At 41.8% G+C, this 18,126-nt stretch overlaps 1 protein-coding gene across 8 annotated transcripts in view; it reads left to right on the forward strand.

Annotated features, from left to right (window-relative positions):
• The window catches only part of snx14 (sorting nexin 14), a 131,220-nt gene that overhangs the window by 70,231 nt on the left and 42,863 nt on the right, over positions 1–18,126 (forward strand). For all 8 annotated transcript variants that reach the window (XR_010963692.1, XM_067989184.1, XM_067989179.1 and 5 more), the window contains 3 exons: positions 5,508–5,637; positions 10,753–10,936; positions 14,838–14,921. Coding sequence is in view for 7 of the 8 variants with exons in the window: in XM_067989184.1 (XP_067845285.1) it covers positions 5,508–5,637; positions 10,753–10,936; positions 14,838–14,921 (398 nt within the window). In the remaining variant the exon portion in view is untranslated. The remainder of the gene's footprint in view (positions 1–5,507; positions 5,638–10,752; positions 10,937–14,837; positions 14,922–18,126) is intronic.

Raw genomic sequence — 18,126 nt, forward strand, 5'->3', positions numbered from 1 at the left:
TCCACGATCTTTTACGCTGGTTCTGGCGAATTATGCTGATAGAACCAGTGCAATCTAGCAGAAACTCTACCCCGCATAATTTTCAATTTGTGATTTTGTTTTTAAATGCACTGGTGATACTTTTATAAACTGACTAAAAGTTAATGGGCCGGAAACTGCTTGTAAAATAACGTTGAGCCTAATAGCGCTCACTGTTATTAATGGACAAATTGAAAAGCAAGTTCCAGCGACCGCACGTGCGTGGTCAAACGTGGAAATCTGGAACTTGCTTTTCCTGATTCCCTGCAGATCTGACAGCTTCGCATTGAAGAGATATTGTAGGCAGGAATCAATGGACCAGCGTGAACTTGCTCTCCTGGCCAGCTGGAAACTTAACTAATCTTGTCACAAAACAGGTACGCTGAGTTATATCAGATCTAAACTAATTTTTAGTGGCGTCGTAAGTATTAATGACTGCCAAACAAATGCTCTGGCACTGAAAATTAACTTAAAAATGTGGAGCTTCATTGCTCCCAATTTTAATAGGTTTTGAATTTTTAAAGAAAATTTAAATTTTTCTTTTTACATTTTCTTTCTGTCTCTTTTACCTCAGTCTTTTAATCTTACCTTCCCTATATTTTGCTTTCTCGCTCTGATTTTATAGTACATTTACTAATCTTAGCTGATACTTCCTGATTCATACACTGCATGGATTGTGAATGAGCTTCACTTCCTGGTTCTCACAGCATGGCTTGCTTCAAGCTGATTGGTGGAGGGGACACAGCGATCCTTTCCTCCTCTCACCACTCAGAAATCCAGGAATGACTGCTGCACATCTCGCAGCTCTCAATTAAAGCAAGTTTCAATTCAGTTCAAAAGGGAACTGGATAAGTACTTGAAAGAAAAAAATTTGCAGGTCTACGGGGATAGGGCGGGAGAGTGGGAATAGCTGGATTGCACTTGCAAAGAACCGGCATGGACTTGATGGGCCAAATGGCCTCCTTCCGTGCTGTAACCTTTCTATGATTCTAAGTTGGCGCCCAGAAAACCGTGAAAAGTTACTGGGTGAGTTAGTTACTTCTGAGCGGCGGACAACATGCGTTCGCCGCTCAGCACAATTGTTTTTTCTACAGGCATGAAGTAGACATTTTTCCTGTTGTTTTGTCTGATCCGAAATGCTTTAAATTGCATTGTTTTAAGAGTCCGGTTTTCCCTAGGGATCATGAAATATATGCCATGCTCCACGTCATGGATGGGATTGTTGATGACTGCAGTATTTTCTCCATTATTGCACGCATCCCTTAATAAATACAGTTCCTTTTCTGTGAAAATGTTTTATTGATGTATATTCGCACATCACCCTTGAAATGGAATGTTCCCACCCTTCTCCCAGAGGCCTATGACCTGTTAATATATTCCAATTTCCCCTTTGAGTAGATTGTGTTAACATAAATCTGATTTTAGTGGGCATGTAATAACAGAAGCCTTTGCTGCAATAAATCTGCACAATTGTACTGGTATATACAGTACCTACAGTAATGGAGTCAAAGTGACATCCTATCTATATTTCATTTAATAAAAGTTTAATTAGGTCCAATTTTATACTGCACCATAGACATTTTTTGTCACTTTGATAATAGTCTGCTTGATGGGCTGTGTTAGCACATAACATAATTAGCAAATTAATCCTTAAATTATTTGTGCAACTTAACTTCAGTGATTTGATCAACAAAACATTTTTCAATTTTTTGATCAAATGCTGCTGTTATTCTTTGAGGAAGCTCATCTACGCACCAGTGTACTGTTACTAAACCTCATGAGCAGTGTTTGGTTTTGGGCTTGTAAGTTGTTCATAAGGAGAAAGGGACAAACAGAAAAATAAATGTGGTCATTTTTAGATTAATTTTGAAACTAAATTTACAGTGGGCCCTTTATAGCATTTTAAATTTCCCATAACTTACCATTTTTATTGAAAGTTTGGCTTGGAACAGCTGTGTGTAGTGACACCTAGTCCTGCAGCTCAGGAAGGTTCCAGGGTCAATCGCTGGTCTAGGCTGAACTTACTGATTTCTAACGTGGGTGTTGGGCGAGGGGGGAATGTTGCACTTGGCCGTAGCATTTCTAGGACAGATGGGGGATATTAAATCTGAGATGAGGTAAATTTGGATGCAGTGATTAGGTGATGCCAAAATTTACCTTTTTAAAACCTGTGTCTGAGAGAATCAACTTGATGAGATTCTTGTCCTCGCCCCTCAAATCCCTCTACAGCCTCGTCGCTTCCACCTTCCGTGATCGCATGTGACCCTATGGACTCCAGTACTGGCCCACTTCTCGTTTCATGCTCTTTCCAGTCCACCGTCATTAGCTGCACCTTCAGACACCTTGTCTTAACCCTTTGGAGCCCTGTCCTTTAACATTGCTGCCTTGCTACTTCTCTTCCTGCCTTCAAAAACCTCTTCATTGATCGCATTTGCCCTCTCCATATTCTCTCCTCCCCCACCTCATGACGACTCATCGTCCATTGCCCTGTAAAGCGCTCAGTGTTGTCTTTGTATGTTATCGATGTCAAAGTTTGCTTGATAATCGCTCCTTGTGAAGTGCCTTGGGACGTTTTACTACATTAAAGGTGCTACATATATGCAAGTTGGTGTTATAACCTCCAGAAACGTATGGTGGTGTTGTTAAATGCGTAACTGAGGGAGGTAAGCAGTTCCACACTTTTGAGATCCTAAGAAAGAATAGGAGACTCCGATTCTTGATTTCAATACAGAGGATGTTTGGAAGGAAATGGTGTATTTGGAGCTTAGGACGAATGATAGGACAGTTCAGAGTAGCACTGACCCTAGTAGTAGTGATAAAAGTGACAATAGAGGTTAGGTAGAGAAGGACAAAGATTACCTGCTAGATGACAAGCTTTTCCTTGTATGCTGTGCACATAGGAACAGGAGTAGGCCATTCAGCCCCACAAGCCTGTTCCACCATTCAGTTAGATCATAGCTGATCTGTATTTTAATTCCATTTACCCTCCTTGGTTCCATAACCCTTAATACCCTTGCCTAACAAAAATCTATAAATCTGAGTTTTGAAATTTTCAATTGACCCATCCTCCACAGCTTTTTGGGGGAGAGATTTCCAGATTTCCATTTCCCCTTGTGTAAAGAAGTGCTTTCTGACATCACCCCTGAACAGCCTAGCTCTAATTTTAAGGTTATGCCCCCTTGTTCAGGACTCTCCCACCACAGGAACTAATTTCTCTCTATCTACCCTATCAAATCTTTTAATCATCTTAAATGCCTCAATTAGATCACCCCATAATCTACATTCAAGGGAATACAAGTCTAGTCTATGCGACCTGTCCTCGTTTTTTAACCCTGGTATCATTCTGGTGAATCTGTACTGCACCCCATTGATGGCCAGTACATCCTTCCTAAGATCCGGTGCCCAGTCCTGAATGCAGTACTCCAGATAGGGTCTAACCAAAGGATGTACAGCTGTAACATAACTTCCACCCCTCTGTATTCCAGCCCCCTTGAGATAAGGGTCAACATTCCATTAGCTTTTTAATTATTTTTTGCTCCTGCCCACTAGCTTTTAGTGATTTTTGCACTTGGACCCTTAAATCTCTCTGCTCATCCACAGTTCCTCGTTTCTTACCATTTGGAAAATACTGTGATATATCTTAGGTCCAACATGGATGACCTCACACTTTCCCATATTGAACTCCATCTGCCAAAGTTTTGCCCACTCACTTAATATATCAGTGTATCTTTGCAACTTTCTGCTCCCATCTACACTATTTAGTGTGCCACCTAACTTGGTGTCATCAGCAAACTTAGATATACGGCGCTCTATTCCTTCATCCAAATCATTTATAAATACAGTGAAAAGCTGAGGCCCCAATACAGATCCCTGGGTGACACCAATAGTCACATCCGGCCAATTTGAGTACATACCCATTCTCCCTACTTTCTGTTTCCTACCTCCTAACCAATTTACTAACCAAGCCAATAGGTTGCCTCCAATTCTAGGAACTCTCATTTTTGTTAATAGTCTCTTCTGTGGAACTTTATCAAAAGCCTTCTGGACGTCCATATAAATAACATCCATAGACACTGCCTTATCTACCACGTTAGTTACCTCCTCAAAATGTTACTTAAATAATTGAACCAGTTATTGGTAATTAAAGTGCCTTTAAAAGGGCTGGGTAATATGATGGGTAGAAGAATAGCTCTTCGCAGGGGATTTGGTTTTGACTATTTGGCTTTGATCTGCGATGTGTAGCTGGATACTGTATATATCGTAGCCATCTTCTGAAGGTGTGTAATATAAATGGAAAGTTACAAATTTGATGTCATCATTTATAGGTGTCTCTTCTGATGTCAGATTACAAATAGCATGTATCTGAATACTGTCTCCTATAGAAGCCAGTATTTTGCTTGTAAACCTATGGAATAATATAAATTAGCATGTCATTTTTTTGAAGGGGTTAAACAATGTATTCTGTGTGCACTGATATACACCTTGACTTCATCCTAATAGACCATATATTGCATTTCCATGTAATTTTCAGATTTCTTGGTTCTAATTATTACAACAATTCTTTCAAATATCCATTTGAAGAAAATAAATGAAATAAAAAAAACATTCTTGAATCTTACAATGTAACATTGGGATTATTAGAGCTTGTCCCCTCTCCAGCTACACTGGAACCAATTCCAAGAGGGAATATAGTGCATCATTAAACCCATCCTTTTCCCCAGTCCTTTTAAATAATTCTGACAAATGTTAAGTAAATTTGTAGTATAAACAGGATACATATTAGGAAGAATCATAGGACATGAATTACACCTGCTCATGGGATTGAGCATAACCTGTGTACTCATGAGTAATCAGGTCAGCCCACTTATGGGAAAAAAGCTATAACCCCATGGGTCTTCATGGTACCTCTGGAATGTAGATTATGTACACCATTGTATTTTTTTAAATGGTGGCTACAAAGGTTTCCACCAATAGAATAACTGTAACCATGGTTGACTGGTGCAAACACCACTTCTAGTTCTGATGGATGCCAAAGTTGTATCGGCGGAGTTGGACTATTTCAGCTGAAGCTCTCCAAAACATTCGGGTTCTATATTTGCTTCCAAAAGTGTTCAGTTTCTACTCTTACCAATGAGAATTGACTTGTCATTTTTGTAATGAGTAGGATTGATTGATAATTCAGCATATCTTATTTCCTGTTTTCACAGTTTCACTTGGTGATTTTTTTATAGTACTAGATCTGTAATAAAACGCACCAAAAAAAGTGTTTCCAAATTGACCAGGCTGGTAAATTGTAGCCCTGATTATTGCCTTTAAACAACTATTGATAACCATTGCAAATAGGCAAATCTAAGACCAATTATAGCTACTCTTACCTCAGACCACCATATGAGCTAAAATTCATTTCACTGCACGTTCCACATTTACTCAATTGATGTAATGTTTTGTGCTTAAAGTATTTACTGATCCATTTGTCTGCTGTCGTTCAGGGGCTCCAATAAACGTGGAGAGTCTTTTGGAATAAGTCGAATAGGCAGCAAGATTAAAGGAGTCTTTAAAAGTACAACGATGGAAGGGACTATGTTGCCTAACTATGGATTACGAGAAGGAGATGATTCTGTGAGTAACACTGGGCTATTCACACTGTGTAACCATGTCTCATATAATCAGCATGGTTTAGCAAGATGGTAGCTTTCTTTCAGGCTTTTCAATTCTGTGCTCAGTTACAAAATGAGAATTTGATTAAGTGCCCATTGGTATCTGTGCTGGAACTTGGTGGCTCCGAGATACAGTGTTGTGTTCATCTCAGATTTTAGGTCAGAGATGAAATCCAGGGCCAATCTGTAGTCACAGTAATTTAAGTTATGAGATTCTTGGTTGACGATAAGTGTTGAGTTGGCAACCTGGCCTGGGTGGCCAGAGGGCAACGTCTTTTTAAACTGTTGGATCCATCACAAAAGGTTACTTTTGTTCTCTTGACTATCCTTCCTTGTCCTTCTCGTCCTGTCTGCAGCCTTTGACACGGTTGACCATACCATCCTCCTCCAACGCCTCTCCTCCGTTGTCCAGCTGGATGGAATCGCCCTCGCCTGGTTCCATTCTTATCCATCCAGTCCTAGCCGGAGAATCACCTGCAATGACTTCTCTTCCCGTTCCCACAACGTTACCTCTGGAGTCCCCCAAGGATCCATCCTTGGCCCCCTCCTATTTTTCATCTACATGCTGCCCCTCGGCGACATCATCTGAAAACACCATGTTAGGTTCGACATGTATGCTAACCTCACTTACCTCTACCTCACCGCCATCTATCTCAACCCCTCCACTGCCTCTGATTTGTCGAGCTGCTTGTCTGACATACAGTAGTGGATGAGCAGAAATTTCCTCGAATCAAATATTGGTAAGGGCAAAGCCATCGTCTTTGGTCCCAACCACAAACTCCGTTCCCTAGCCAAAGACTACATCCCTCTCGCTGGCCACGGTCTGAGGCTGAACCACATCGTTCACAACCTTGCCGTTCTATTTGACCCTGAGCTGAGCTTCCGCCCCCCATATCCTCTCAATCACCAAGTCCGCCTACTTCCACCTCCGCAACATCGCCCATCTCTGCCCTGCCTCAGCTCATCTGCTTAAACCCTTATCCGTGCCTTTACCTCTAGACTCAACTATTCCAATGCTCTCCTGGCTGGCCTCCCACCTTGCACCTGTAAACTTGAGCTCATCCAAAACTCTGCTGCCCGTATCCTCATTTGCACCAAGTCCCATTTATCCATTACCCCTGTGCTCGCTGACCTACATTGGCTTCCGGTCCAGTGAAGCCTCGATTTTAAATTCTCATCCTAGTTTTCAAATCACTTCGTGGCCTCGCCCCTCCCTATCTCTGCAACCCCCTCCAGCCCTACAACCCTCAGATCTCTGTGCTCCTCCAGTTTTGGCCTCTTGCGCATCCCTGATTTTCACTGCTCCACCATTGGCGGCTGTGCCTTCAGCTGCCTAGACTGTAAGTTCTGGAATTACTTCCCTAAATCTCTCTGCGCCTCTAACTCACTCTCCTTCTTTAAGACACTCCTTAAAATCCACCTCTTTGACCAAGCCTGTCCCACTATCTCCATATGTGGCTTGGTGTCAAATTTTGTTTGATAATGCTCCTGTGAATATAGGGATGTTTTACTATGTTAAAGGCGCTATATAAATGCAAGTTGTTGTTGAATAGAGCTGGTCCTTAAAGCAAAATTTTCTCACTTCTAAAGTTTCCTTCATTGGAATATTCTGTAAACTTTGTTTCTGTCTTATCTCCTTCAGCGATCTAAACTGATTGTATTTTTTGGCGATCAGCTGCTGAACTTTCTTAAATTTGTAGCAATGAGGTCAGAATTGTTGTTCCTTGTGTGTGAACTTCATCCTGTATTCGTGGTGTGCAGCACACGAGTTACATGAGTCTGCCATGACAAATAAATGAGCTAAACCTGAACAAAACTACTTCAGTGAAAGTCACTGCATAATAAAAATGTTCGTCAGGATTCCGAGGACAAAACCATTTCTTTGACACCAGAGGACTGAAGCTTTGTTTTTTCAATCACTTTTATTTTTGCATTTGGTTTTGAGCAAGTGACGCTATCCCTGAGTCTCTGCTCTTCGTTGGACATGTTGTATGTTTGGAACCCTGGGCTCACTGTTATTTTGATCAGCCTCCCCCAGAGGGCCTACCTGAGGCAGAATTATTTTAAACTTTTTTTAAAAGAAAAAATGAAAGAGCTAGCTAAAAGGCACCGAACCAGCCCAATCTTGTGTGATTTTAGTATGACGTGATTTTATGTTAATGACATCGGAACGCTGATGATGTGATCTTTAACGCATTGATGGGGGCAACTTAGGAGGCAGCAATACTAACGGCACATTTGGAGACTCAGCACTAATTGGGCCTTCTCTACCATTGGCTGAGAATAGCCTGGTAAGTTAAAATTCTGCAACGTTATCGACTGCGCGAGACCTATCATTGGAAGTGAGCAGCATTGCAATAATATTAAAACGCTGCGACAATTTAGGAAACTTCTGTATTACATATTTTTATATAACAATAGATGTGCAAGGTGATTTAGAAATAGAGTTAAGATAAAACCGATTAAACTTTGAAATGAAGACTGGAGCCCGGCTGGCTACAAGTTGCAGGCAGGCTCTTTGATCTACAGATTAGCCAGGAAGCAGAAGCTTTTTTCTCATTGTCCTTCAATGGAAGAATAAATTGATTAGAAATGAGTTTTATTTATAGATTCCAAACCATGCCAATCGGACTGAAGACAGTAGGTGGAATTCATTATGCTAAATGGTTGTATCATCAAAGAACTTTGTTCTTGAAGGAGTTGGGTGTCAAAAGCAAGTGAACCATCAGATGGCCAGGAAACTATTGCTCACACCTTATCTGCTTAAGTGTTAGAAACTCGTATCTTAATTGCCTGACTATTGTGGAAAAAATATTTGATTATCAAATGAAAAGCAAAGTACTACAGATGCTGGAAATCTGAAGTAAAAACTGAAAATGCTAGAAATACTCAGCAAGTCAGGCAGCATTTGTGGAGAAAGAAACAGAGTTAATGTTTCAGGTTGGTGACCCTTCGTCAGGACTGGAAGAAGTTGAAGATTAAACTTGAAGATTAAAGCAAGTACAGATCAGGGAAAGGGTGGAGGGGAGAGGAGGAAAGAACAAAAGGGAAGGCCTCTGATGGGATGGAGGGCAGGAGTGATTAAATGACAAAAGGGATGATGGTGCAAGGCAAGGAGGGTGAAAATGGTGGTAATGGGACAAGTAAAGAAACAAAAGATGGGTCTGGAGGAGCTCTGCAACACCCTGATTTACATTTCCATCACCCTCAACACCCGCTCTCCTCCCCACGGCACCTTCCCGTGCGAGTGCAGGAGATGCAACACCTGCCCTTTCATCTCCTCCCTTCCCACCGTCCAGGGCCCCAAACACTCCTTCCAGGTGAAATAACAATTTACTTGTACTTCTTTCAATTTAGTATACTGTATCTGCTGCTCACAATGTGGTTTCCTCTACATTGGGGAGATCAAACGCAGATCGGGTGATCGCTTTGCTGAACACCTCTGCTCAGTCCACAAGCATGATCCTGACCTGCCGGTTGCTTGCCATTTTAATTTCCCATCCCACTCCCTCTCCCACTCTGACCTCTCTGTCCCCGGTCTCTCTCAATGTTCCAATCAAGCTCAACAGAAGCTCGAAGAACAGCACCTCATCTTTCGATTAGGCACTTTACAAGCCTCTGGACTCAACATTGATTTCAATAATTTCAGATCATAACCACTGCTCCCATTTTTTCAGACACCAGGTGCTGGTAATGGTTCTGCTGTTGCCATTTACAGTTCCTCGAGATCCATCTTTTGTTTCTTTACTTGTCCCATTACCACCCTCCTTGCCTTGCACCATCATCCCTTCCCTCCCCCTCCCCCTTCCCCTGACTCTGTACTTGCTTAAAAACTATTTAATCTTCAACTTCTTCCAGTTCTGACGAAAGGTCACCGACCTGAAACATTAACTCTTTCTTTCTCCACAGATGCTGCCTGACTTGCTGAGTATTTCCAGCATGTTCTGTGATTATCAAATGAGTCTGTTTTAACACCAAAGTAAAGACCGTTATATGACACAAGCAGCCCTGTGGTCCTTAGTTCCCTGATTCACAATCTGTACCATGAGAGATGGCTCACTGGAGCTCAGTCTGACAGTCTCACCCAGGTTCCCCATCCATTTATTTTCATGCCGTTCGAATCCATATTTTAATGGAAGCCTCCATATGGAAGTTTATAGCAATGCAAGGTGAAATATTAGTACATAATTATATTTATGTGCAAGTTAAATGGTTTCAGTATTCTTAACTGTTTACTATTTTTAAATGGAGTATAAGTGCAAATCCCGGTGTTCTCTAGAGTCCGTAAAATAGCTGTAAACTGTCAAGTTTATATCTCCTCTCGAAGGCTCTCCAGTACAAGCATTCTTTGCATAAAAATGCTGTAGGCAAGTGCAGCTCCCCCTGAAATTGCTATTTGTGATTAACAAAGTAATCTAATTGTGCAATCGGGATTTATAAACAGCCATGTGTTTGTACTTTATTTTCTTTTGCATTTGTCTTCCCTGTCCTGAAGGTGCTGACTCCTGAATGGGCACTAGCAGCCCTCTGTACCTTCCCCAATTGGCCACTTTCCCTGGCTGTCCTTAGGGGGAAGAGCATTGGCTTGAAATTCAACAGTGGAAGGCTTCACAATGAAGCCTGACCATATTCTTACCGAGCACTTTCCAGCAGAAGTACCCTGGATAGCGATCAGGAGCAGGAACTCTGGCTTTTTTTTTCTTTCTCTCTTTCCTCCCCCAACCGCCCCCCCACCCAAGTCAAGGAGTGCTGAAGTCAATTGTAGCACTGCTACTCCTCCCTTCTTGTCTGGAAAGAACTGTTCTACAACATGTCGTAACTTTATTCACTCGGCCAATGGGGAAGCCTCCATATGTTTCTATCGGAGAATTTTATTTTCATATACATGAATGTGGTTATTTTACCTGAACAGCTTTTCTTCCCTTTGTATCCCTAACCTTTTCATGAGTTTTATTTTTCTATAATGTTGCACATATAACATGGAAATTGATATTTGGTAATGACTGGTCATCCTAGTGTTTAACTATATCACCTCAGTGAAGAACTGGCACTTCATGTTAATCCTTGCCTGTTGCAGGTTGAAGAAGCAACGATGGTTTCTGAGGATGATTTACTTGAAGAATTAGCAATCACTCCCAATGCTCACCGTAACCTCTCTGCATGGAAAATAAGCATTCCATATGTGGATTTCTTCTTTGACAGTAAAAAAGAGAGAATCCCAGTCTTCTGTATTGAGGTGGAACGAAATGACGAAAGGTCAGGTAGGATGGGTGTGTTTTTTCACTCTTCTTTCCCCCACCTCATCCCCCTTTTCGAATTCTTGTTGGGGTACAGTTCCAGGAGTGTGGGAGCACATCCATAGCTCACCCAAACGGCCATTCTTTATCTGTCACCTCCATGGTGAGTTTTAGTCTGTGTACAAATAGTACAGTTGAGCCTTATGTTTTTGTGCACTCTTACCAATCAGGAACAGGGACCTCGGTTGTTTTTTTCGCTTTCTTCCTCTCCCTCCCTAAGGCCAGTAGCACTAAGGCCACATCACACCATCACCTTCACACGAAGATCCCAAGTTTGATCCCCAGTCTGTACCGAGTTAGTTGACCTCAGCTGGGGTGGTGTTGGGGAGCTACAATTGGCCTGATAGTTAGGGAGGCGAAGACTGGCCAAATTTCTGCTTCTGATTATGACAGAGGACCTGTCTCTGAGATAAAAGAAGTACAGTACTGAGGAGGCACAGCATGGCTGGGGCATCGACAAGTGTGGAAAGGAATGCACTTCTTTCTTCACATAACCAAGGTCAGCTTTGAAATGCCCAGGAGTCCGTCTTCATTTTGCAAACTCCTGATGTTATTTAAGCAGCAATGTGGCCCATGGAATGGGGAAAGCTGATCAACCTTTAGGGAAACCCGAGTTCTAAGGGATTTCAGACATATAACAGTGATTTCTATCCGTACAATAAAATAAATTGTTTCAGATCATGATATAAAATAGTGGGAATTCAACCTCCAGGGTTAGTTTAAGTTCTGGACATGCAGTGATTAGGGAATGACTATATGGACAAAGTAAAGCCCTGTTCCCATACCACATGAGGCAAGAAGGTACACTTCCAAGACAACAGTTCTGTATGCTTCTGGCCAAGGCCAATGTTAACAACTAATCTCAAGTGATGACAGTTGAAAAAAAATGTTGCATTGTGCAATCTTCCAGAAGAATCATACCCTAGTTGGGACTGGAAATTTCACGAAAAATAGCTTGCAATTATTCTATCTAGCTACCTACCTATCTAGTTTTTCAGGGGGCAGAAAGGTGTAACGGGCCTCAGCTTTCTCCTGTGTCTTGTTATAAAACATTTTGAAATTGTATTTTTTATATGAAGCAGTAGCTAGGTGGATGGATAGTCCTTGAATTTTTAAATTGGAGTCATTGCTGCTGTTTCTGATGGGATTTCCTTTGTTCTTGCCTTGAGAGGGAAAATACAAGACTGGATAGGGGCAGGCATGAGCTAATTATGATTGGTGCAGCCACTAAAGGATGAGTTTGGACAGACAAAATTCCAATTTACTTTGTGAGGTCTAAACTGGCAACCCATCAAACAGCTTTCCATTTCCCACCCACCCGGAATCATATTGATTACAGGGCTGTTGGGAAAAGAACTGGGTTGCTTCAAGGAAACCTGCATAGTTTCATGATTTGAGTCACACACAAACCTTATGAAGAACAAGCATTTCCTTCATATTCTGCTCTTAATTTCAAGGAAATGGCACCATTTGATCAGGAGTTTAATCTTAAAATAGAATAAATTGTGTGTCACAGATTGCACAGCCATTTTTATTATCAAGCTGTATTTATTTTTGAGTGACCTACATCAAAATAGACTATGTTAAACCAAAATGAGTGCTAGTCAGTTGTTACGAACAACACTTGGCAGATCTTGTAACTCACCAGAAGCTGAAGGCTCTGAATAGCACTGCTAAGCCTACAAACAAAATTACTACTTGTGTGAAGCAAACTGCAATGACCCAAACCTTACAGATGATGGTGTGTTTTATTGTTTAGTATTAGAAAATCTGGGCTTTAAGATATCTCCAGTTGCATTTCTGACTGCTTTATTGTACATTTTCTGCCCGTTAATCCGTTGCAAGTCAAAATGCAGTGGGATTTCCCCCACTTTCTGACTGCAGGAAGCAGTTCAGCGCTAGGAAATGCCGCCAAGACTCCAGTCACTAATGCTGCAGAGGAGGCTGTGATTACTAGGGACATTTCACCAATTCTGACCCCAGTGTCAAATTCAGCAGTGAAGTACCTGAAATATACTTCATGAAATCATTATTGAGTGATACATTAGTCATTCTGAGGCAAACTCTAGGTCATTGAGTGCATAGAATATGCAACCAAGTTAAATTCCCCTGTTGTGTTATTTTAAAGGAGGTGGCGAGCTTTCCGTAGCACAGTTTAATCCTTTGGTAGTGGGAGCTATATCTGATTCAGCTCAGTTGCCATCACTTGTTGCATATTGTCACTTATTATGGATTGCAATTTGAAGATGACCAGAATAACTTTGTTACATTGTAATTTGAAGCCAGCGGCAGAGCAAACTTGAGGCAGCCTTGTGATTGCGGTGGAAAATAACTGACATTCAATATTAAATAGTAAAACCTTTACAAAAATTGGAATTAAATAGGATCAAAGAGGAGCTGCTGAGGAATCCCAAGTGAAAATCACTTTGCTGAGGACACTATTGCTATTATAACCATCTTTCTGCCATACCATACTCAACCATAAAACAGCAATGGGGGATCAACTAGATTTTTTTTTACAATTCGAGATACAGCTGATCATCATTTTGTGCAGATGATATATGTTTGTTTATATATCTTCCCCCTTCCCCTCAATGGGGGTAGATAGAATCTATTTCCTCTGGTGGGGAAATCCAGAAAAAGGGGGCAGAACCTTAAAATTAGAGCCAGGCCATTAAGCAGTGAAATCTGGAAGCATTTCTTCACACAAAGGCTTGTAGAAATCTGGAACACTCCCCCTAAAAAGCTGTTAATGCTGGGTCAATTAAAGCTTTCAAGACTGAGATCAATAGATTTTTGTTAGGTAAGGGTATCAAGGGATATGGAGCAAAGGTTGAGATCAGCCATGATCTAATTAAATGGAACAAGCTCAAGGGGCTAAATGGCCTACTCCTGTTCCTATGTTCCCCTCTTCCTGACCTCCCCCCCCCCGCCCCCCCTCCTCTTAGACTTTTGAAGTAGTATTGCCACATTAAGCCATTTTTCAAAAGATCCTATGGCACTATTCGAAGCCCCCGATGCTGTGGACAATATTTGTCCTCCATCAACAGACAGCATACAGTCTGTTCACACGAAATCAGCAGAACTAAAGTTAATAAAACTTTGTTTGCTGTAGGTGTACACATTTTTATTGATTGCTTTGTGTGAAGCTAGTTTATCACTAATTGATTTAACTTTATTATCGTATAAGAGTCTTTCATTTTATATATCCTCAGGAAGCCCCAAAGCATTTCATAGCCAATAAATTACATTTGAAGTGGTCACTATTGTTATGCAGGCAAATGCAGCAGCCAATTTACACACAGCAAAGTTGAATAAACAGCAAATGAGATAATGAGATAACCAGGTAATTTGTTGGATGAGGGATAATATTGCCCACAACACTGAAGTAACTCCCCTGCTCCTGTTCAAATAGTGCCATGGGATCTTTTACACCCACCTGAATAGACAGACAGATGGTTTAACATTTCATCCAAAAGATGCGTTTCAAACAATGCAGCTCTCCCTCAGCAGTGCACTGAAGTATTAGCCAGATTATGTGCTCAGATCCTAGTGTGGGGCTTGAACTCTCAACCTTCTACCTCAGCCAAACTGACACTTCATTTTAATTATTTAGTGAACATTTTTTTTTCACTCATTATACATCATTGATTAAGTTTTTTTTTAGACACTATCTGCTTCTTTATAACAGCACAGGTTGTTCCTGATTTTTTTCTTGGCCTTAAACATGTCTGACCATGGAACAGTAGCTGCTCTTTGAAGCATGTTTAATTATAACTGCAGGTATTATTCAGGTTCTAATTGTACATTTTCATGTATTCAATTTTAGATGCAGCTCTTCAGTTAATTCTATTCTGCTTTTCAGAGGGACATGAAAGTGAACACTGCTCTGTTTACAGAAGATATTTTGAATTCTACGTTCTGGAGTCAAAGCTTACAGAGTTTCACGGTAAAGTGTTGAAGAAAATGTAATATGCCTAGAGAATTAGCTCCACTCATGAATTTAAAACAGCACCGCAGCAGTGGTTCACTGCTGGTGTATTTTTGAACTACAGACCAATTTGTGTCCAATTATGAAATCTGTTTCCTATTTATTTCCACTTTTTGAGATGGTGCGATTCTTATTCTTTAGTTTATATTCAATTAAGATTAGTTAATATAATAAATCCCGAGGCATGGCAGGGCATCTCACTTCCGTGGAATGCACATTTTGTGCCATGTGGGAACTCAAGGACGCTTCCTGTGTCCTGGACGGCCACAGGTGCAGGAAGTGTCGCCAGCTGGAGGAGCTCGAGCTCCAAGTTTTGGAGCTTGAGCAGCAGCTGGCGTCACTACAGTGCACCCAAGAGACTGAAAACTATGTGGATAGCACGTTTCAGGAGGTGGTCACCCCACAGTTTAAGAAAGTGCAGGCAGAGGGACTGGGTGAGCGCCAGACAGACAAGGAGGACCTGACAGGAAGTGCAGGAGTCCCCTGAGGGCATCTCACTCTCTAACAGTTCTGTCAATACTGGTGAGGGAGAGGGTTCCCCTGGGGAGTACAGCCAGAGCCAAGACCATAGCACCATGGGTGGCTCAGCTGTATGGGGGGGGGGGGGGAGGAGAAAGATCAAGATAGTGATAGGGGATTCAACAGTCATGGGAGTAGACGGGCGTTTCTACGGCCGCAGACGTGATTTCAGGATGGTATGTTGCCCCCCTGATACCAGGGTCAAGGATGCCACTGAGTGGCTGCAGAACATTCAGGAGGGGGAGGGTGAACAGCTTTGTGGTCCAGGTCGGTACCACCGGCATAGGTATAAAAAGAGATTAGGTCCTGCAGGCAGATTTTAAGGAGTTAGGAAAGAGATTAAGAAGCAGAACCTCAAAGGTAGTAATCTCCGGATTACTCCCGGTGCCATGCGCTAGCGAGTATAGAAATAGGAGGATAAAGCAGATGAATGCGTGGCAGGATTGAGTACTAAATATTCCTGGATACAAGGTGATCAGGAAAGACAGGGAAAGAAAGAAAGAAGGTGGTGGCAGTATTGATTAAGGAGAATATTGCAGTGCTGGAGAGAATGTTCTGGAGGGATCAAGGACAGAATCTATTTGGTTAGAGTTAAGAAACAGTAGAGGTGCCATTACACTACTGGGTGTATTCTATAGGCCACCAACTAGTGGGAAGGATATAGAGGAGCAAATTTGCAGGGAAATTACAGAGAGGTGCAAGAACCATGGAGTAGTGAAAACGGGGTATTTCATCTATCCTAGTATAGACTAGGATAGTAATAATATAAGGGGAAAAGAGAGGGAGGAATTTTTGAAGTGTTCAGGATAACTTTCTTGATCAGTACGTTTCCGGCCTAATGAGGAAGGAGGCATTGGTTCTGGGGAATGAAGCGGGCCAAGTGGGGGAACATTTAGGGAACAATGATCATAGTATCATAAGGTTTAGAATAGCTATGGAAAAGGATATGGACCACTCTAAAGTAAAAATACTCAATTGGAGGGGGGCCAATTTCAGTGGGATGAGAACTGATCTGGCCCGGGTAAATTGGAATCAAAGATTGGCAGGCAAAACTGTATTTGAACAATGGGTGGCATTTAAGGAGGAGATGATTCGGGTACAGTCCCACGAGGGAAAAAGGTTAGGCAATTAAAGCCAGAGCTCACTGGATGACAAAAGAGATAGAGAGTAGGATGAAGCAGAAAAAAGGGGTGTATGACAAATGTCAGGCTGATAACACAAGTGAGAACCAGGCAGAATATAGAAAGTTCAGAGGGGAAATAAGGAAGGCATATAAACAGTAAACGGGTAGTAAGAGGAGTGGTGGGGCCGATCAGGGACCAAAATGGAGACCTATGCATGGAGGCAGAGGGCGTGGCTGTGGTACTAAATGAATACTGTCTTTACTAAGGAAGATGATGCTGCCAGAGTCTCAGTAAAGGAAGATGTAGTTGAGATACTGGATGGACTAATAATTGATAAAAAAGGAGGTACTAGAAAGGCTAGCTGTACTTAAAGTAGATAAGTCACCTGGTCCGAATGGGATGCATCCTCGGGTGCTGAGGGAAGTAAGGGGGGAAATTGCGGCAGTACCGGCCATAATCTTCCAAATATCCTTAGATACGGGGGTGGTGCCAGGGGACTGGAGAATTGCAAAAGTTACACCCTTGTTCAAAAAAGGGCGTAAGGATAAATCCAGCAACTGCAGGCCAGTCAGTTTAATCAGTCAGGGAAAGCCGACACGAATTTGTTAAAGGCAAATCGTGTTTAACTAACTTGGGTTTTTTGATGAGGTAACAGAGAGGGTTGATGAGGGCAATGCAATTGATGTAGTGTATATAGACTTTCAAAAGGCATTTGATAAAGCATAATAGGCTTGTCATCAAGATTGAAGCCCATGGAACAAAGGGGGCGGTAACAGGAAGCAGAAAGTAATGGTGAACAGTTGTTTTTCAGATTGGAGGGCGGTGTACAGTGGTGTTCCCCAGGGGTCAATGCTGGGACCACTGCTTTTCTTGATATATATTAATGACTTGGACTTGAGTGTACAGGGCAGTTTCCAAATTTACAGATGACATAAAACTTGGATGGGTAGTGAACAGTGAGGAGGCTAGTGATTGACTTCAAGTGGATATAGACAGGTTGGTGGAATGGGCGGACACGTGGCAGATGAAATTTAACGCAGAAAAATGCAAAGTTATATATTTTGGTAGGAAGAATGAGGAGAGGCAATATAAACTAGAGGACACAATTTTAAAAGGGGGTACAGGAACAGAGAGATCTGGGGGTATATATGCACAAATTGTTGAAAGTGGCAGGGCAGGTTGAGAAAGCGGTTAAAACATAGGGGATCCCAGGCTTTATAAATAGAGGCATAGAGTACAAAAGCAAAGAAGTCATGATAAACCTTGAAAACACTGGTTCGGCCACAATTGGAGTCAGTTCTGAGCACCACACTTTAGGAAAGATGTGAGGTGCAGAAAAGATTTACTAGAATGATTCCACGGATGAGGGACTTTAGTTACATGGATAGACTGGAGAAGCTGGGGTTATTCTCCTTGGTACAGAGAAGGTTGAGAGGAGATTTGATAGAGGTATTTAAAGTCATGAAGGGTCTAGACAGAGTAAATGGAGAGAAACTGTTCCCATTGGCGGAAGGTTCGAG

Source organism: Heptranchias perlo, chromosome 8, assembly GCF_035084215.1.
Source record: "Heptranchias perlo isolate sHepPer1 chromosome 8, sHepPer1.hap1, whole genome shotgun sequence".
NCBI classification, from domain to species: Eukaryota; Metazoa; Chordata; class Chondrichthyes; order Hexanchiformes; family Hexanchidae; genus Heptranchias; species Heptranchias perlo.